Source organism: Carassius carassius, chromosome 14, assembly GCF_963082965.1.
Source record: "Carassius carassius chromosome 14, fCarCar2.1, whole genome shotgun sequence".
NCBI classification, from domain to species: Eukaryota; Metazoa; Chordata; class Actinopteri; order Cypriniformes; family Cyprinidae; genus Carassius; species Carassius carassius.
Window position 1 is genome coordinate 8,810,037 of NC_081768.1, and position 22,129 is coordinate 8,832,165.

Genomic DNA, 22,129 nt, shown 5'->3' on the forward strand with positions numbered 1-22,129 from the left:
CATCTCACTTCCGCTGCATAGTATTTATTTAAAGTCTGATATAGTTTCTGGTTGCGTGAACATTGGTGTGCGATCACAACTGCCCGTCAAAGGGGTAAGCATGATTTTAGGAAATGATTTAGCTGGTGGCAAAGTCTTTCCTTCTCCAATTGTGTCTGAAGATCCTGATTGGTCTGCTCAAAACGGCCTAATGCAGCATTCTACTACTATTCCAGCATGCGCAGTAACTCGTGCTCAATCACAGAAGTTTGAAAATGTGATCGATATATCTGATTCCTTTCTGTCTTCGCCACAGACTGTAGAGAGTGAGCTCTATATCAGTCCTGTTTCGTCAGAATTAAGTGGCATGAGTAGTGAAGGTAAACTCCCTTTTTAAAAGTGAATAGAACCCAGTTAGCTACTGAACAACGTTCTGATCAGTCACTTGCTACATGTATTGGTGGTACTGTGGACAAGGCTGTAATTCCTCAGATAACAGTTGGGTATTTTTGGGATGATGTTTTCATGCGTTGGTGGAGACCACGTGCCACAGATGCAGAATTTTTGACCGTGTTCCAAATTGTGTTACCTGAGGCATACCGTAATCAGATTTTGAAATTGGCCCATGAACATGTGTGTTCAGGACACTTGGGTGTCACAAAGACATATCATCGAATTGCCAGACACTTTTTTTTTTTTTTTTTGGCCGGGCATGAAAACTGCTGTGTCTAGGTTCGTACACTCATGTCACATCTGTCAGTTAGGTGGAAAGCCCAATCAAACAATTCCACTTGCTCCACTACAGCCCATCCCAGTTTTTGGAGAACCGTTTGAGAGGCTTATTATTGACTGCGTAGGCCCATTGCCTAAAGCTAAAACTGGACACCAATACCTTTTTAACAATTATGTGTGCTAGTACTCGTTACCCTGAAGCTGTTCCTTTGCGGAATATCAAAGCTAAAACTGTAGCCCATGAGCTCATCAAGTTCTGTTCAGTTTTTGGCTTGCCAAGAGTCATCCAAAGTGACCAGATTTAGATGGTCTTTGGAGTAAAGATGCCACTGCTTCATGTGATATCCTGTCTAACTCTACCCTCTTGCCTATCTTGCAGTCACATCTATCTTCTCTGTCTGCCCCCCAGTGTGATCGTGTGGTCCAACTAATTGAAAAGTATCATATGCTGTTTAATGATGTACCATCACAAACTACCGTGGTCACTCATGACATTGATGTTGGTGAATGCAGGCCTATCAAACAGCATCCCTACCGTGCAAATCCCAATAAGCGTCAGGTTATGAAGACGGAGGTAGAATATTTGTTGACTCACGGCTTTGCAGTGCCAAGTCAAAGTCCGTGGAGTTTACCATGTTTGCTCGTACCCAAACCTGACGGCTCGTGGCGATCTTGTACTGATTTTAGGCAGGTGAATTCTGTAACTAAGCCTGATTCCTTTCCTCTTCCTCGAATTGAGGACTGTTGACTGGGTGGGGTCGGCTAACTTTGTTACCAAGCTAGACTTATTAAAAGGATACTGGCAAGTTCCTCTCACCCCCCCCCCCCCCCCCCGTGCCTCTGAAATCTCAGCGTTTGTGACCCCTGATTGTTTCCTACAGTATAAATCTATGGCGTTTGGCATGCGAAATGCACCGGCAACATTCCAGCGGTTGATGCTGAAGGTACTGTCGGGTGTGCCTAACTGTGAAGTCTATCTAGACGACATCGTTGTCTACTCTGCACGTTGGAGGAACATGTTCAGAGTCTTCAGTTGGTGTTCAAACGATTGCTGGAAGCCAAGCTTACCTTAAACTTAGCTAAGTGTGAATTTGCTAAGGCAAGAGTGACCTACCTCGGCAAATTAGTTGGCCAGGGCCAAGTGAGGCCTGTGCAAGCTAAGATACAGGCTATAATAGATTTCCCACAGCCAAGTAACAAGCGGGAGCTGCGCCGTTTTCTAGGGATGACAGGGTACTACCGTGGCTTTTGTAAGAACTTTGTCACTGTTGTCACACCCTTAACTGATCTCCTTAAAGCAGAACAGAAGTTTGTGTGGAATGCTGAGTGTGAAGCTGCATTTTATTCTGCTAAAGATCTGTTATGTCATGCTCCTGTGTTGTCTGCTCCGAATTTTGATTTGCCTTAAGCTACAGGTGGATGCTAGCGGCGTGGGTGCCGGGGCAGTGTTGCTGCAAGATGACAAAGCAGGAATTGAACATCGAGTATGCTACTTCTCTAAGAAATTCACCAGGTGCCAAAGAAATTTACAGTACCATCGAAAAGGAAGCTCTCGCCTTGTTGTTGGCACTGCAAAATTGAGGTCTACGTGGGTAACGGTAATATGGGCCCTATTATTGTATACACTGACCACAACCCTCTCATCTTCCTGTCTCGGATGGCAAACTCAAACCAGAGATTAATGAGATGGTCTCTTATGCTGCAAGAGTTTGTTCTTGATATAAAGTATAAAAAAGGAGTGGAGAATGTAGTAGCAGATGCTTTATAAAGAGCTCATATTGAGGACTGAACCGCTCAAATGTGTGGTTTGTTTCTCTCTTTTACAAACTACAAGAAATCATAGTTTGTAACTACGGGTGGGGGTGTTACATCCAGAGACGAAGTCTTTATTGATCTATAGTTTCTCTTAATGTGTTTTCTTTCCGTGTTTTTTCTTGACTTCTCCTACTCAAACTGTCTGACAGGTAGTTGATTGCACCCAGCTGTACCTGCCTACCAATCAAGAGTGAGTCCGAATAAAAGCAGAGCTCCAGCTACCAGAGAAGAGAGAACATTTCCCCAAGAGCTTTCTCCAGAGCGTTGCCTGTGTTCTGCCCAGCTTGTTGTCTCAGTTGGTGGTTGTTGAGCTGCTTAGTGTTGTGCTTTGGTATTGTAGTAGTTTTGTTTCTTTATTTATTGTGATTCTTTAATACTTACCTTTTGTTATCTTAGTTTAAGAGATTTGTATTGTCCTTCACTTTTTAGTTTGTTGCTTAGTTGGTAGCTGCTAGTATTAACATCTCTCTTAGTGGCTACTTTATTTGCCTACTTGTGTTTTGTTCACTATTTTTGATTTGGAAGCTGTAGGGAGGTGGATGCCATTTCTGTTTAACCCTGTTTTCTCCTGTTTTTGGGCTAGGAAGGGAGCTAGGGTATAAACCTGTTATTTGTTTCTCTTCTTTATTAGTATAGTTATAGGTCACTAATTCCAGTTAGCTTGTTTTGTTTGTTGTTTTGGCCTTATCCTCTCCTGAAGTTAATGCTTCCTTTCTTTTATTGTTCGTGTTCCACGAGCTGTAAAATAATAAAATCTTTTTCTGAACAACTTGTGGTGCTGTGGCAGGACTCAGAGCAACGCTCTTTAAAATATTTTACTTTTGTTGCGTCCACATTTACCCCTAGACATATGTGGGACATAACATTAGGAAAACAGTGTGTCAATAATGCAAAATGACAGTTAAAGGCATTCATCATTGAATTCAGTGATGTCATCCATCGGTGACAGAATGGAGAAAAAAACCTTGGGAGAAACCAGGCTCAGTTGGGGGGCCAGTTCTCCCCTGACCAGACGAAACCAGCAGTTCTATTCCAGGCTGCAGAAAAGTCAGATTGTACAGAAGAATCATCTGTTTCTTGTGGTCGTCTTAGACAAGGTCTTTGCAGGGGATCTGTATCTGGGGCTCTAGTTGTCCTGGTCTCCGCTGTCTTTCAGGGTTGTAGAGGTCCTTTCTAGGTGAGCACTTGTTAGCTTGTCATTAGCGTTTTCATTCGAAACTATCGCTGTTTTCTTTTCTCATCTCCTCTCTCGCTCCAGTTTTTCACAAGTTCATCAAACAACCTCAGTAAGAATATTTCATCAAGCACGGTGAGTAATGGCTTCTCCTGCTATTATTATTTGCACCTCTTGTCACATGTACAGATCTATCTCTGTCGCAGATGAGGGATTCACATGTGATAAATGCAGGGAAATAGTTAGGCTGACAGAAGATTTCAGAATTAGAGACACGCATCCAAACTTTAATTGAGGACAGTAAGAATGTTAGGGCTCTAGATGCGGCTTTGGATGCGTCTAGCTCAGGGATTCTTGTACATTGTTCAGTTCCGGCAACAGAGCCCCTGCAGCAGGGCAACTGGGTGACAGTGAGATGGCGTAGTCCTGGGTCAAAACACCACTCTTCTGTTTCCGATCAAAACATTAAACGGGTTCTCCCCACTCAGTGATGCACCCACTGAAAGACCTGATGAAAGTGCTCTAGTTATTGGTGAATCTATTGTACGGAACGTGAATATAGAGACACCAGCCACCATAGTCAAGTGTTTACCGGGAGCCAGAGCGCCTGACATCTTGGCAAATTTAAAAGTGCTGGCTAATGCTAAACGTAAATACAGTAAGATTGTTATTCATGCCGGCGCTAATGATGTTCGCCAGTCGGAGATCACTAAAAATAACATTAAAGAGGTGTGTGAACTTGCAAGCACGATGTCAGACACTGTAATATGCTCTGGTCCCCTTCCTGCTTACCATGGTGACGAAATGCATAGCAGATTGTCATCACTCAATGGCTGGATGTCTAAGTGGTGCCCACAGAATAACATAGGTTTCATAGACAATTGGACAAGCTTTTGGGGCAGACCTGACCTGTTGAAAAGAGATGGTCTTCATCCCTCCTGGGGTGGCGCCACTATTCTCTCTCTAGAAATATGGCAAATAGTCTTGGTGTTTATACTTGACTAACTGGGGCCCAGGTCAGGAAGCAGACAGACTCGCTAAACAGAGGTCAGTTTATTCTCAGCACATAGAGACTCTTTCACCTACGTAGATATCACACTATAGAGACTGTGTCTGTTCCCCGAACTAGAAAATGCAAAAAACATCCAAAGCAAGTTAAGATTAACAATTTAATTGAGGTTCAACAAATAAAAAACAGATGCAATATGGATAAACAAATGATAAAGCTTGGCTTATGGAATATCAGATCCCTTTCTACGAAAACACTTTTTGTAAATAATATGATCACTGATCATAATATAGATGTGCTCTTTTTGACAGAATCCTGGCTAAAACCTGATGATTACATTATTTTAAATGAGTCCACCCCCCAAGATTACTGTTATAAACATGAGCTGCGTCTAAAAAGGCAAAGGGGGAGGTGTTGCTTCAATTTATAACAACATTTTCAGGATTTCTCAGAGGGCAGGCTACAAGTATAACTCGTTTGAAGTAATGGTGCTTCATATAACATTATCCAGAGAAACAAATGTTAATGATAAATCCCATGTTATGTTTGTACTGGCTACTGTATACAGGCCACCAGGGCACCATACAGACTTTATTAAAGAGTTTGGTGATTTTACATCCGAGTTAGTTCTGGCTACAGATAAAGTTTTAATAGTTGGTGATTTTAATATCCATGTTGATAATGAAAAAGATGCATTGGGATTAGCATTTATAGACATTCTGAACTCTATTGGGGTTAGACAACACGTTTCAGGACCCACTCATTGTCGAAATCATACTCTAGATTTAATACTGTCACATGGAATTGATGTTGATAGTGTTGAAATTATGCAGCCAAGTGATGATATCTCAGATCATTTAGTTCTTTGCAAAATTCATATAGCCAAAATTGTAAATTCTACTTCTTGTTACAAGTATGGAAGAACCATCACTTCTACCACAAAAGACTGCTTTTTAAGTTATCTTCCTGATGTATCCAAATTCCTTAGCATATCCAAAACCTTAGAACAACTTGATGATGTAACAGAAACTATGGACTCTCTTTTCTAGCACTTTAAAAACAGTTGCTCCTTTACGCTTAAGGAAGGTTAAGGAAAACAGTTTGACACCATGGTATAATGAGCATACTCGCACCCTAAAGAGAGCAGCCCGAAAAATGGAGCGCAGTTGGAAGAAAACAAAACTAGAGGTATTTTTAGTATTGCTTGGTGGGAAAGTAACCTATCCTACAGAAAAGCATTTAAAAACTGCTAGATCCGATTTCTTTTCTTTTAGAAGAAAACAAACATAACCCCAGGTATTTATTCAATACAGTGGCTAAATTAACGAAAAATAAAGCCTCAACAAGTGTTGACATTTCCCAACACCACAGCAGTAATGACTTTATGAACTACTTTACTTCTAAAATCGGTACTATTAGAGATAAAATTGCAACCATTCAGCCGTCAGCTACAGTATCGCATCAGACAGTGCACTACAGATCCCCTGAGGAACAGTTCCACTCATTCTCTACTATAGGAGAGGAAGAATTGTATAAACGTGTTAAATCATCTAAACCAACAACATGGATGCTAGACCCTATACCATCTAAGCTCCTAAAAGAGGCGCTTCCAGAAGTCATAAATCTTCTTCTGACTATTATTAATTCCTCATTGTCATTAGGATATGTCCCCAAAACCTTCAAACTGGCTGTTATTAAGCCTCTCATCAAAAAACCACAACTTGACCCCAAAGAACTAGTTAATTATAGACCAATCTCAAATCTCCTTTTTCTGTCCAAGATACTAGAAAAGGTGGTATCCTCACAATTATATTCCTTCTTAGAGAAAAATGGTATATGTGAGGATTTCCAGTCAGGATTTAGACTATCATAGTACTGAGACTGCTCTCCTTAGAGTTACAAATGATCTGCTCTTATCATTTGATCGTGGGTGTATCTCTCTATTAGTTTTTATTGGAACTTAGTGCTGCGTTTGACACAACTGACCACAACATTCTATTGCATAGACTTGAACACTTTGTTGGCATTAATGGAAGTGCATTAGCATGGTTTAAATCGTACTTATATGACCGCCATCAGTTCGTAGCAGTGAATGAAGATGTATCATCATACACAAACATCATATAGATTTTAAAATATTGCTTATTTCTTATAAAGCCCTGAATGGTTTAGCACCTCAGTATTTGAATGAGCTCATTTTACATTATAATCCTCTACGTCTGCTACGTTCTCAAAACTCAGGCAATTTGATAATACCTAGAATATCAAAATCAACTGCGGGCGGCAGATCCTTTTCCTATTTAGCGCCTAAACTCTGGAATAACCTACTTAACATTGTTCGGGAGGCAGACACACTCTTGCAGTTTTCATCTAGATTAAAGACCCATCTCTTTAACCTGGCTTATACATAACATACTAATATGCTTTTAATATCCAAATCCGTTAAAGGATTTTTAGGCTGCATTAATTAGGTAAACCGGAACCGGGAACACTTCCCATAACACCCTATGTACTTGCTACATCATTAGAAGAATGGCATCTGCGCTAATATTTGTCTGTTTCTCTCTTATTCCGAGGTCACTGTAGCCACCAGATCCAGTCTGTATCCAGATCAGAGGGTCACTGCAGTCACCCGGATCCAGTACGTATCGAGACCAGATGGTGGATCAGCACCTAGAAAGGACCTCTATTGCCCTGAAAGACAGTGGAGACCAGGACAACTAGAGCCCCAGATACAGATCCCCTGTAAAGACCTTGTCTCAGAGGACCACCAGGACAAGACCACAGGAGACAGATGATTCTTCTGCACAATCTGGCTTTGCTGCAGCCTGGAATTGAACTACTGGTTTCGTCTGGTCAGAGGATAACCGGCCCCCAAACTGAGCCTGGTTTCTCCCAAGGTTTTTTTTCTCCATTCTGTCACCGTTGGAGTTTCGGTTCCTTGCCGATTCGGGTCACTTCATCTACAGCGATATCGTTGTCTTGATTGCGAATAAATGCACAGACACCATTTAACTGAACAGAGATGACATCACTGAATTCAATGATGAACTGCCTTTAACTATCATTTTGCATTATTGACACACTGTTCTCTTAATGAATGTTGTTCAGTTGCTTTGACGCAATGTATTTTGTTTAAAGTGCTATATAAATAAAGGTGACTTGACTTGATCCACCATCTGGTCTGGATACCTACTGGATAGTGACCCTATGATCTGGATACAGACTGGATCTGGTGGCTATGGTGATCTCGGAATAAGAGAGAAACAGACTAATATTAGAGTAGATGCTATTCTTCTAATGATGTAGCAAGTACATCGGGTGTTATGGGAAGTGTTCCCGGTTCCGGTTTACCTAATTAATGCATCCTAAAAATCCTTTAACGGATTTGGATATTAAAAGCATATTATGTTATGTGTAAACCAGGTTAAAGAGATGGGTCTTTAATCTAGATGAAAACTGCAAGAGTGTGTCTGCCTCCCGAACAATGTTGGTATAGGTTATTCCAGAGTTTAGGCGCTAAATAGGAAAAGGATCTGCCGCCCGCAGTTGATTTTGATATTGGTATTTTCAAATTAACTGAGTTTTGAGAACGCAGCGGACGTGGAGGATTATAATGTAACAAGAGCTCATTCAAATACTGAGGTGCTATACCATGCCCTTACGAAAATTAACCATGGTTTTACTACAAATAAAACCAAAAAACCATGGTTACTACAGTTAAACCATGGTAACCACAAATTAACCATGGTTTTGCTATATTAACCATAGTTTAACCATGGTATTTGTAGTAAATCTGTGGTTATACAAATGGTAGTCAACACGCCAAAAAACCATGGGTTACTACAGTTTTACTATAATAAAACCATGGTTATTTTTCGTAAGGGTCAGGGCTTTATAAATAAGCAATATTTTAAAATCTATACGATGTTTGACAGTGTAAATATTCATAGATTGACTGACGCATATACTTAGAATCTTCACATCAAACCTGAGCGTGTGAGTGGGTTTTGTGCACTCAGCTTTTGTGGTCAGTAACAAAACACACGTAAACATTCTGAAATGAGTATGCTGAATGTGAAACTGATACTGTGGATTTGTCTTCTGTAACTCGCATGTGTTCTCATAAGCATGTATGTTCATTCATGGACACACGTTGTTTGCTTGATAAGGCATGAAAATGGCTTGAGATTTTTGTTAAATGCGTTGCTCCATTTCTTCTGTGTGTAGCCTACTCGTAAGAGTTTATTTAATTTCTAAAACTGATTTCTCTTCTGTTATTGTCATGATTTGCTACATATATGCTCTGTATTCTTGTTATCTATTATTATCATATGGCTTCAGAGAAGTAACATGACTAGCATTTAAACTATTCAAATTAAACTCAACTATCAACAAAAACTGCGTTCTGACTGAGGATATGACTGCATGAATTTTAGGTTGTGGCGTCATCTGCTGGATAGCAATACAATTACATAGACTGAAAAATAAACGCATATGATTTAGCCAAACACTGCAAAATAGAAAATAAAATGCCACCTTAGAGAGATTCTAACGTCACTTTCTAAAGTCACTGTGAAAAATCAGTATGAGCACACAAACAAATACAATGACAATACATTTTAAACAGTCTTCTCTGATCTCTACAGTTCACTTATCATGTGAATTGTGCTTTTTGGATGGCCCATACTCAGAAAACAATGCCATTATTTTTTTTAACTATATCCCAAACTGATTATTTGACCAAAATTACAGCAAAATGTAGTGTACTGTGAAATATTATTTCAATTTAAATATCTAACCTAACTGTTTACTGTTTTAATATATTTTAAATCCAATCGATTCCTGTGATGTCAACGCTGAATTTCCCAGTCTTCATTATTATATAATAATTCTAATTGGCTGATTTGGTGCTGAAGAAACATTTCCTATTATTATTATTATTATTATTATCATTATCTTATTATTGAAAACAGAGGGTTGTTCCATAAACCAAGATTAGAGTATAAGCCAGGCTTATTTCGGTTAGTCAGGCTTATTTTTGGTAGATTCGGTTTCATAAATCAAACTTACAAAAGTTCAAACTCCGTTACCCCGGCAACTTATGCTGGCAAATTAACCTGGTCCGGGGCAGGCTAACTGTCAGGCTAAGTCTGAGTTCAGGCTTAACGAGCATACCATTTATACTCACCTTCTGGTATTTCGATGTCATTTTATTTTACTTAACCACTATTAATAATTTTTTTTTTAAATAAATAAGCAAATGTACTTTACTAATAAATGTAAGAAATTATAAGGTATAAATACACTAAGAAATGTTCAAAACTTGTGTGTTTAATTGGTGAGTTTGGTAATTAAAATTATATAAATAGGGAGCTGAAATCGTTTCCAAACTTAATGTCCTTTCATAGATGAGGTGGTGGATGAGGGAGCTATAGTCTTGCGGAGGGCATTTCAAAGAGAGAGAACTTTCAGAGACAGGTCAGACCCATTGGCTTTTAATGACAGCTACCTGTATGAGCGTTATAGGTACTCAAGAGATGGGATTGCATATATTTGTAGATTACTAAACCCATACATTGAAAATAATACTCGCCGCAACAGAGCGCTCGCAGTCCCACAGACGGTGTGCATTGCACTTCGCTTTTTTGCCAGTGGAACATTTTTGTACACAGTTGGGGATGCAGAGAATATCAGCAAAGCATCAGTTTGCCGCTCTGTACGAACGGTGTACCTTTCTTTAAAAAGACTACTCAATGTGTTCATCACATTCCCTGGCCACGAAGCTATTCGTACCATTAAACATGCCTTTTATGGAATAGCTGGTAAGTTCAAATAACTATAAAACATGGAAATATTTCTTGACTGTTGATTTTACATGGGACATATTTAAAACAAACATAATTTTCCTAGGTTTCCCAAATGTTATCGGTGCATTGGACTGCACCCATGTGCGTATTAAGTGTCCGTCTGGTCCACATGAAACGGACTTTGTGAATAGGAAATCAGTACACAGCATCAATGTACAGGTACGGTCCCACTGAGATGATATTGAAGGCTATGCTCTAGCACTAAGTGTTCTGTACTAACCTGGGCACCAGTGTTTAGTTCATTGCAATTAAAATGTAGTGACCTACAGGTTTAATTTATTTTAGATGATTAGTGATGCAGATTGCATCATCACAAATGTAGAGGCCAAATGGCCAGGCTCTGTGCATGACTCCAGAATCTTTAGAGCCTCATCTCTCTACCAGCAACTAGCAAGAGGTATGCTAGTAATCACTTAAATCGCAAAAAGTCTTAAAAAAAAAAAAACACACTACATTATATATATATTCATTCTGTCTATGCAGGATAATTCTCAGGAGTTTTGCTGGGAGACAAGGGATACCCATGCCTGCCTTACCTCTTGACTCCCTATCAGGAGCCCCAGACAGAGGCACAGCACCACTACAACATTGCCCATGCACGCACAAGAGGTCGTATAGAGATGGCATTTGGGCTGATAAAGTCAAGGTTTCAGTGTCTGAAGCACCTCAGAGTGACTCCACCTAGGGCATGTGACATTGTAGTTGCTTGTGTAGTCCTCCATAACATTGCTTGTCTGAGGAGAGGGAGGCAACCAAGGATTGTTGAAGAGGAAGACTGGGGCAATGAAGCAGTATTGGAAGAAAACTAAACAGGCAGACTTATACGAGACACATATGAAAATAATTATTTTGCTTAATATGGTCTAAACCATGTGTAGCTTTTAAAATTTTCCACTGGCCCCTCAACTTTCTCCTTAGTTGAACAAACACACAGAAGTCAAAGTATTTAATGTGATTTGTCTTTATTCAGAGTGAATCTGCCTGTTAGGGGTGAAAACACACAAATAAATTTTGTGGAAAGTGATCAAAAAGGTAACGTTTTTTTTTTCCTTTTTTAAAAATGGTAGTTCTACTTGCATTTTTCTGTAGCTGTTGAATTTCCAGCTCCAACTTCCTCATCTTCAGTTTTTTATACTGGATGTCGATATAAATCGCGTCCATTTGTTTAAGGAGGTAGCGTTTATACACTACTTATGTTTTCTGGGTTCTGTAGCAACATAGATTCAAGTTATTTCATTGAATACTCTTGTCACATTGTTTGCATTTCTTAATACTCACTTTGTCACATGTGGTCCCAGACTGAGAGGGCTTTAGAACAGTGTCAGCATCCTGAAAACACATTATGGTCATTTTATCACACAAGTACACTTTTTAATATTCAATACAGCATCACATGGAACCTGTGACTACCTCAGGCCTCCTTGAACATACAGACACAGTCTCCTCATCCTCCTCAACTGATGGGCCTTCTCCTGGTGACCACTGATTAAACTCATTAGCTTACATGACTGATTTAAAAGGTCTCATACTCACAGGCAACATGATGTCTGGTGGATCCATAAAGCATACAGAATCTTGATAGAATTTTTTTTTTTTTTTTGTTTTACCAAAATGCACCACTACAGTAGCACAAGTACCTCTACGTGATATTACTGCTATGGTGTACTTAGGCTTACAATGCCTAAGGAGGGAGGAAATCAGTTAGTCAGGAAGGAATAATGATAATAAAACACACACACACCTTTTATATACTCACTCCTTATACTACGTGATATAATTTTAGATGATGCCCCCCCCCTCTATACCCTCAAGGACGGGCCTCCCTTTATTAATTTCCAAAGCCAGCTCCTCTGCAGGAGTGAAGCTGGCTGGTGGTGGCCCTCCCTTCTTTTTGGTCGCTGCAATTTAAAAAAATACATTTAAAAAAACCTGAATAGTTGTAACTTCAAGCTGGCATTGATTACATATATACATACCATTGGATTTACTTACCATTCTGAACTATATTTTTATATTTTATTTTCACCTGCTGCCAGGTTCTTTTTCCTTCACTTAAGTTGCTGCTGCGTGAAAGCAATTAACGTTACGGTTATTCACGCACAAACTTTGCAATGTATTGTGACACACATTCAATGTTGATAAGGTATTTTAAATAGCACAGTAGCGTACTTACGCATTGAGACGATCAGCAATTTCCTGCCAACCTTTCTCTCTTGCTTTATTTATTACTGCTGTATTGCCTTTTTTGGTGATGACATCTTTAAATTCTTCATATGTTTCCAATAGCAAACGCTGTTCCGTTGCCGTGAACATCGCTGCTCTATCTTTTCCTTTTGTTGCCATGGTAGCCCACAGTAAATAGTTTGACCCATGCTCGACTTTTCAGGACTTTTAAACAATGGCGTGCACGCGCAATTATCTAGACTATTTAAACCTGACTCAAATTAGTAAGATCACATGATCCTCAACTTACTGTTATGGAACCAATTTAAGCGCGGATGTTTAGCTCGGCTCATTCAAGTCAGGTTTTGGACTTTAATCCCCGCTTTTCTAAGCTTCTTTTATGAAACAACCCCCAGTTGTGGTGCTTAACATTTCTTTGATACTTTTTTCAGGATTCTTAGATGAATAGAAAGTTCAAAAGAACAGCATTTATTTTAAATATATATTTTCATATTGCAAACATATTTACTCTCACTTTTGATACGTTTAGCGTATCCTTGCTGAATATTTTTTTTTTTAAAGAGAAAAAGAAAATTATTGAATCTTGACCCAAACTTTTGAACAGTATAAACAACAAGATAAACTTCATAAACTTGCAACATGTGCACACAGCTCAGAGTTCTCACATAAAATCTTTCTGCATAGTGGTCTCTATAAGACAAGAAAGTCTGAGGTTATTGGGGGTCAAAGGGGTTAAAGGTGAGCTGAGATGAAAAGGGATTGTGAGCAGAAACAAGAGCTGGTCTAAAGATCATGCAGACTATTCTCAAACACTCTACAAATGACTGAGGGACTATTTCAGCAGATCTTTTGTCTTCTTCTATAGCTTATGTTTACTTTAACTCTGTGTCTGAACATACTAGGCCTTTCACCGTCAGTCAATTTGCATGTGTACAATCAATTATTATTCATGTACAGAACCTCATTTTCACCTAATGAAGCTGTTTACTCTTTTTAAATTCCTCTGTAGAGAGTGTGAATGTGTGTAAATAAGAGGTTATAATAACTGCCAAAAGGTGTCAAGCCTCCATCCTTCCTTCACATGCGCATATGAGACTGAGGCTAGAACAATACCAGCTCCCAGCACATGGAGCGTCCTTAGTGGATAATCTGTTGCCTTAACAAAGACATTGGCAAGCTTAAGAGGGGGATGGTGGGGTGAAGAAGAAAGGGAGTGGGAGAAGAGGAGCGAAAAAAAAGAACTGAGGAGCGGGCGATTTGGATACTGTTGGCATGTCTTTGGGCAACAGCTTTTGTGTCAGTAAGTGATGCTCAGAGAGGGTTGAGTCTAGAGTTTAAATACCCAAGGATGTAAAAATAAGTTAAATGTAAAAATATTCTAGTATTATAAAATAAAAGAAACATTAGGTAACAATAAAACAATGTTACATGAACATCACGGTTCATTGATAAAGGTATAAGATGCTAAAATTCAACTAAATTTAAAAACGGATTACATTATTTGGTTTTGTTTGGTCTGAAAGACTAGACAGACAGACAGACAGACAGACAGACAGACGGACGGATAGATAGATAGATAGATAGATAGATAGATAGATAGATAGTCCTACTTGTCTATTTTTTTCTATATCATTATATTATTGTTGCTGTTGTTGTTGATATTTGTCCTATGTCATTTCATTTTATTACTGTTAGTATTATGCAATTCTCTATATGCAAACCCTTCCGGCAGGAAAGAAGAGAGTATGAGCTTTCTTTCTGAATGGGGGATGGAAGAAAGCAAATAAAATCTTTTGTTTCTTTCATGCAAGGAAATGTCATGGATCCTTTATGCAGTAGGAGGCGCCCGAGCGTCTGAGGTGAGTGTGTACATTAGCTTCTAGAGAGGTGGGGGGGGGGGGTTCTTTGTACGTGGACGGACTGCCCTCTATAAGCTTTTTGACCCCTTGACTGTCTGTTTTGACTGACCAGACTTATACAATAGATGTCCATTGCAGTTAATAGAGCACAGCACGCTCAAATATGTGTCTCCCAGACTTTTTATATTTAGTAAAAATAAACTGACTGTACACAACAGTTCTGGCCAGTACATTATAAGAAATGTTGAACTGGTTGTTAGGACAAAAATCACTGTTCCAGAACTCACATTTCTCCACCTTTCCTGCTCAGCTGTAAACACTTTCAGATTACAAAAGTATAGGCTACTAAAGACAACCACTGCATTCCTACATTAGTGGACCCTTTCTTTGTCTTTATCCTTCATCATGCATGAGGAGCACACCAGACACATTTCTCTTTTAGCATTGACATTTTTTACTGTAATACATAAACTTTTTACTTTCCATATCTACAAATTATCTGTACACAGCTTCTGAAATAGACCAGTTAGAGATATTTTGGCATGATATGACCTGCTAGACATTTCTCCACATATTGTTGGATGTGCTCCGGTCATTTGCGTAGATGTGTGATTCCCTGTGAGGTCAAGCATTAGATAACACCTCTACTCGTCTATCATTCATGCTGTGCTCTCAGTGAGGAGTGTGTTGTGTGGCCAGGGGTGGAGGGGTGCATGGACAGACTCTGACGTCAACAGCAACACAACCATTAACTCCTCTATACTAAACCACAAATCTTCTGTGTGAGTGCAAAATCCAAATGGCAAAAAATTAAAAATAAATCTTGGCTCCACAAGAACAATAGATGTGGCTATATTGCCAGAACAAAAGTATCAGAGTTGGAATATCTGACTGAAGTCATGTAATAAAAAGAAATGCACAAACAGTTCTCCAACAAATGTTAATAAGACATGGACAAAAGAACTTCATGCAATTAGTCTGTGGAACAGATTATTTGAGATAAAAAGATTTACTAAAAATAAATAAATGTAATATTTATTAATAAATAAATATAATAAATATTTCATCTAAGATAATCCGTAACACTTTACTTAAAGCCCTTATGTATAATAAATTATAAAAGTAGTTTTAATGCATGGATTATGCCTTATAATGCAATTTATAACATTGTACAATCTCTTGAATAATTGTAACCACGGTTAATACATTATATCACTTATAAATTAATTGTAACAATATGTTTTTTAAATTTGGTATTTATGACAAGATATAGACTAATATATTATAAAACACATTATGAATGCATTATACCCTTTAATGCATTATACATGAAGGCTTTGAGCAAAGTGTCAAGATATAATCTTGTAAAGAAATTGTTTGGGACTTTTGGGGGAAAGGCAAAGCATTTTCTGGACAAGTGATGATTTAATGGGCGAGGGAAAAATAATTGTAAGAAATCGAAGCAGAAAGAGAAGATAATATTAATAGGCTACAAATATTCTATGACACACACTTTCTTTTTCTTTTATTAGGATTTGAAGCGTATTTGCATAAGGATGCAAAACAATAATCAAATCTAGTAGTTTGATTTTATTATTTTAATTAATGGCATTTTATGTTTTATTTCCGTTTTTATTAAAAATTGCATTGCTTTAATTTTTCTATTTTTAGAAGTAGCCTACTATTTTATCTTTTCCTGCCTGCAACACTTTGGTGATGTTTAATACCTATTATCGTGTTAATAAAACAAACAACAAATATAATTTTAAAAGAATCTGTTGAATTTATCAACAGATCCTTTAATAAAAGGTACAGAGTGCAGTAATGCGCGTCTTCATCGCCAGTTCAGACACAAATATTGATTAGTGCGCCATGCATCAGAAGAAAATTAGAAGAACTCATCAGCTCAGTCGTGATTAGATTGGAGTTGTGACGTAGAGGCTTCTATTTTCATTCAAATAATTATTTTAGTGCTGCAAATTGCATTCACATTCACAATAAGCGGCGGTTCACACGCTCTCCCCGCCCAACGCCTCCGGTGGGTGGGTCCACGGAGGGCTCTCGCACACAAAGACGCAGATCTGGCGCGAAAGCACTTTTACCGGCAGCGGGCTGGGGGAGGGTGCGGCTGCACTGCACCACGCGGATCGATCGTTGCTGCCGTTGTAACAGGACACCCGCTTTATTTCCGCAAGCGAAAAAAAAGCTTGTCTCGTTGTTCAGGTTAAACGACCGTAAAACAAAGGCGGCTGGAGAAGCGCTCTATTGTTTAGTGAGCGCGTGTGAACCGGAGTTCTACCGGACGCTGCGCTTCTTTGTTCTGTTCTGCGCGTCCCGTGGACTCTGCCTGGACTTTGCAGGTCTGCGACCCCATGGTAAGTGCATTTTTACACCAGAATACCATTAACTTTTTCTGACATTAATTCAAAGTACATTTCTTTGTAAACTTTGGAGTGAACCCGTGGGCTGTTGAACATTTCCTGGATCCTTTAATCGGACCGGGTGCTCCCTTTAACATTACCCCCTCATTAGTGCGTCTAATCTTTACGGCAAAAACGTATTTACATTGCAAACCGTTGGTTTCTTTGAGACTTTTAATCTGCAGTGGTTGGTTATAAAATTTCCTGTTAGTGATCGTAAACATGACTTGTTACTTTAGTTGTTTTGGTGTTGCACAAACACTTTATATGAGATTATATGCAAGTATGCATGTGATACAGAAATGTTATGTTTGCTTTAATTAGTGCATTTCATAAATGCAATTGATAAATCGCGAGCGTAAGGGATTGCGTGTAAAAATCAAGTTTGTAATGCATTTAGTGATGAGTTTGCATGTAAATATTGAGCTTTTTAGCATTGCAAGTGTGCATTGAGCAATGCATTGAGCGAGCATTTGTAATTAGGGTGTGCGATTTTGCTTGTGCATTGCGACGCAGTTGAACTCCACGTGGGCAGGCATCATTTGATCTAATGACTCGTTGTCTTCACAGATAATCTTGTAGAAGTTCTGCAGCAATGCCTGGAGTAAACACTCACACACTGTACGGCTGGGACATGGAGCACTACTTTTACGACGAGATTGACACTGAGGAAGATTTCTTGAAGTCCACAGCTCCTAGCGAGAATATATGGAAGAAATTCGAGCTGCTTCCTACCCCACCCATGTCGCCCTCAAGGACGCTGGATGGGGACTGGCTTCTGTCGTTACCGGGGGACCGGCTCGGGTGGGCGCCGCCTAAGCTATTAACATGTGATGAGGAGTACGAGGGGCTGCACAAGTTTGACCCACTAGACCTTTTTGGGAATCTGGGCTCTATCGTTATCAAAGACTGCATGTGGAGCGGCTTTTCCACGAGTCACCGGCTGGAAAAAGTGGCTCATGGGGAGCGAGCTCCGGTGACCGCTCTGATTCAGACCTCGAGCGCACAGAAAGCTGCTCGTGCCGCATCGGGCACGCCCGTGACCGGGACCCAAGCGTCACAATGTGTGAGCCCCGCCGCAGTCCTGGAGCTCCCTGTCCCGCATAACAAGAAAGTGACTGCGGGCTCCTCCGGTTCTGAGTGTCGCTCCGACTCATCCGGTAAGAGCCTAAATGTGATTATCTCCCAGACTAATGGCATGAGTTGATCTGTACTTCAGAATGATGCTGAGACAATGAGGTGATGGTCTGCTGTGTACCATGTTTTATGAAGATGGAATTTAAGTAATCTTTAACTTCACATATCTCCAAAGAATATTGTTCCACAAGAAGCCGAAGCCACTTAGCGGCTAAAAGCTGATGTGAATTAGTTGATGCTATTCCATTCCTCTCCTCACTGTACTGTAGTCCATTCCATCTCCTCTCCCAGTTTTTCCTACTCTCTGTACAGTAGCGAGGGGAAACTCCCTTTCACCAGAGACACTTAACTTCATAAAACACATTTTTTTGCTGCAGGCAAGGTAATGTGTCGTTTCCATGTAAAGAGAACTTTCAGACTTTTTTAATAAAGTATTTATGTAAAAAATTATTTTTTAGATGGTGGCCAAGACGGCATTATTTACACATTTTAATGCATTTTTTTTGTAAAATTTTTGTTCCAGTTTTAATTTTGTATAGTTTTAGCTAACAACAACAACAGCACTGCTCACACATCAGTTTTGGGAATTGTTCTTTATTATAATGGGTCTTTAAAGTAATGTTTTTAGTTTTAAATAGTTCGGTCATTTAAACCATGCATAATAAAAAAAAAAAAGCAAAACAAGTTTAAAAATGGCTTATGTAGCTGTAGAGACAGATTGCAACTTCTTGCTTAGACCCGTAAACATTCAACAGATTGACAGTGGATGCATTGATTGGAATTCGTTTGATTCCTTGTCCTTTTTGTTTTTTGTGAAATGTTTTGAGTCTGATCAAGTGTTTTAGCATTTGTAAAATGTCTTGATTGATTTGAAGTGCTTTTGCTAAATGTGCCAAATGTTTTATTGCCTCAGATGAGGACGATGACGAGATTGACGTGGTGACCGTAGACAACCGACCAAAACGTGGCCGCCCTCAGAGTCGGCGTACGCCAGTAACCATTACAGTGAGTGCTGATCCATTTGGACCATGTCCCAAGCGCTTCCACGTATCTCTGCATCGGCAGCAGCACAATTACGCCGCCCCATCCCCTGACACGGATCCTGAGGATGACTTCGATGAGATTGAGTCTGTGAGCAAGCGGCCTCGTCTGGAGCCTTCATCCTCTCCCTCATATCTACTTTCTTCCCCTGCCACATCAGACTCCGAGGACTCCTGTGAGCTGCGTCGGAACTTTCTGGAGAGAAAGAGGAGAGACGACCTTCGCTCGAGGTTCCAGGCGCTCCGGGAGGAGATTCCAGGTTTGTCTGCAACCTCAAAGACCTCAAAGGTGGCGATTCTGACGCAGGCGACTGAATACCTGCTGCAGCTGCACACACGCCAGCGGCGTCAAGCTCAGGAGAAGAGAAAACTCAAAGCCAAACAACAGCAGCTTCTCCGCAGGATCAGTGTTTTACAGAACTCCTAAAGAAAAAGTCTGCTTTAACTAGGAACAATATTTCCAAAGCTCATTATGGACAAGATTGTTTATCATTCACAAAAATGACACTTAAAACACTGCAGGGAGGTCTTTAAAACCACATTGAATTATGCCCTTCTTGATCTGTATATGTGTGTGTGCTGGACTTTACACTTGAGTTGAGCTGTGGGGAACTCAATGTGCACATGCAATGCCTTTTTATAAACCTCAGCAGATGGCGATGCAGAGGGAGTTATATTGATGAATTTACCTCCGTAGCGATAAGGGTGGGTGTTTGTATGCATGTGGGTGGTGTGTAGGGTGTATAATGTGAGGGGAGCATGGTGTCTGAACACGTTGTGTAGAAAATTTGAAGAGTCTTGTTCATAACATGATCTGTACAAAATCTGCTGTAAATACTATATTCAGAGGATGTCCTCTTCTTGTATCTACTCACAAACTGCACAGAGATTCTATTTTGTTAAAGAATAAAGCATCTAAAATGATAAGTGGTTTTCCCTGTTCTTTTTGTTTGTTTTAATTAATGGGCAGAACTTGGGTCCAAAACTAAGACTTGCCAAATAACTGTAAATTGAGATTATTTCTAGTTCTTGATCCACTAAAGCAACTGGAACAAAATCCAACTAATAAAATGTGGTTTAAGCTAGTGTAAAAATTTGATTCCGAAGGGAGATGTTTGTCTTGCACTACTTGATCAGTCTTGTGCAGCAAAACGATTAAGGCTAAAGTAAAGCTTTAAAGTTTTCAGATCCTTCCCTCGGTGTGCCTGCTGTTAAAGCAGAAAGAGGATGTAGCCTGGATATTTAATGAAAAACCGGTAGTTCAAAAATCACCTTTACCCCAGTTATCCTGAACAACAGGTTAAACGGTGACAACATAGAGATGTGAAAACTGACTTGTGCTTATGGGAGTATCATTTTACTAATTTTATTTGAATAAAAAAAAATTGCCAGTTACATACGGAAGCTTGTTCGTTCCCTCATGCAGTCACCCGTGTCTTATTTGTTCGAATGAATTTATTTGTTCGAATGAATTCAATCTGCAGAAGTGGGAAAGGTCCATTTTGGGATGCAGGAAGCCCAAAGAGGAAGTGATGTAAGCAGCATGCCTTTTCCTTTGAATTTCCTCACATTGGGTTTAGTTTAGTCTGTTGATACAAAACTTTCTATTTCAAATAAATTTTGTTCTTTTGAACTTTGATTAAAAAAAATTCTGAACAAAAAGTATCATGGTTGCCACAAAAGTATTAAGCAGCTCAGCTGTTTTCAGCAGTGATAAATGTTATTTGAACACCAAAATCAGCATATTATATTGCTTTCAGAAAGATCTTGTGCCACTGAAGACTGAAATGGTTGCTGAAATTTCAATTTTAAATAATTGGTGTAATTTCATTTTTTAACCAATAACATTTAACAATATTAATGTTTTACTGCTTTAATTTGAAAAAAAAAAAAAAGAGTAAGAAGTGTTATGGGTGAAGTTGGATATGACACTTGCGTACTGTTCCCACTGTTAAAAATGTTAACTTTAGCTACTAGACATTTTTGTTATAGTGCAGCTATTGGTGTGTTTATTTTCCATCAGTGCTAAAAAGGTAATATCGCTCTCCCTTTTATTCAAAGTCTATTACATAAGAATCCACACATAAAAAGTCTCTCTCTCTCTCTCAGACATACAGACCTTATACTGACACCATCGCAGCCAACGACTGACCCAGATTCCATTCCCATAAAATCACAGCAAGTCAGACAGCTCCGAACAACCAGTGACCCACTGATCCTAGTGAAGCTAATCAATGCCACACACACTCTCTAATTTCATTACCACTTCCTAATCCCTGACTGTGTTTCTTTCTCTCTTCAGTCTCTTTCAATTCTCCTTTTTTCTTCGTCAGAGAGTTATGTAACTGCAGTTAGATAGAGAACAGGCAGTGTTTATGTCTCTCCCTCTCTGTCTTTGAACGTTTTGGTCTGGGTGTGGCACAGAAGCAAGTTTTGCATTTGCAGTGTGTTTTACTTGCTTTGAGACATTGGGCCATCCTTATTATTGGAAGACTTTGATTTAAATGATGATCTTGTATTACATCTAATTAACTGCAGTTAAATTAAATTGCTGCCTTAAATGCAGGAAATACATGCCTGTGCTTGATATTGTGGACATAAAATAGTACAATAGTACAATGAAAAACAAAAACAAAGATAGCTGTTTTTGGTAAATTATAACACATTAATTAATTTCAACAATTAAACATTTTAGAGTAGAAAAACTGAAATTGTATATTCTTGTAAAATATACCCTAATCTTTGTTTTATTTACAAATGCAATTGTAACAGTTGTGTGTGTGTCATACAGTGTATTACATTCCTAAGTGGTTTTAGGATTTCAGGGGTTACATTGTGTGGATGCAATCTCAGAAGAATAGAGAAAGCCTTCAACTAGACCCAGTGGCATCATTTGAAACTCACAGCCCT

At 39.2% G+C, this 22,129-nt stretch overlaps 1 protein-coding gene and 1 pseudogene across 1 annotated transcript; both read left to right on the top strand.

Annotated features, from left to right (window-relative positions):
• Positions 1 to 10,107: 10,107 nt before the first annotated feature.
• LOC132157570 (putative nuclease HARBI1) lies at positions 10,108 to 11,388 on the top strand (annotated as a pseudogene).
• Positions 11,389 to 16,672: 5,284 nt separating this feature from the next.
• On the top strand, positions 16,673 to 20,146 carry mycla (MYCL proto-oncogene, bHLH transcription factor a). Its single transcript, XM_059565933.1, has 3 exons — positions 16,673 to 16,997; positions 17,613 to 18,202; positions 19,093 to 20,146. The coding sequence occupies exons 2-3, from the start codon at positions 17,638 to 17,640 to the stop codon at positions 19,644 to 19,646; spliced, it is 1,119 nt and encodes a 372-aa protein (XP_059421916.1). The 5' UTR covers positions 16,673 to 16,997; positions 17,613 to 17,637; the 3' UTR covers positions 19,647 to 20,146.
• The last annotated feature ends 1,983 nt before the right edge of the window (positions 20,147 to 22,129 follow it).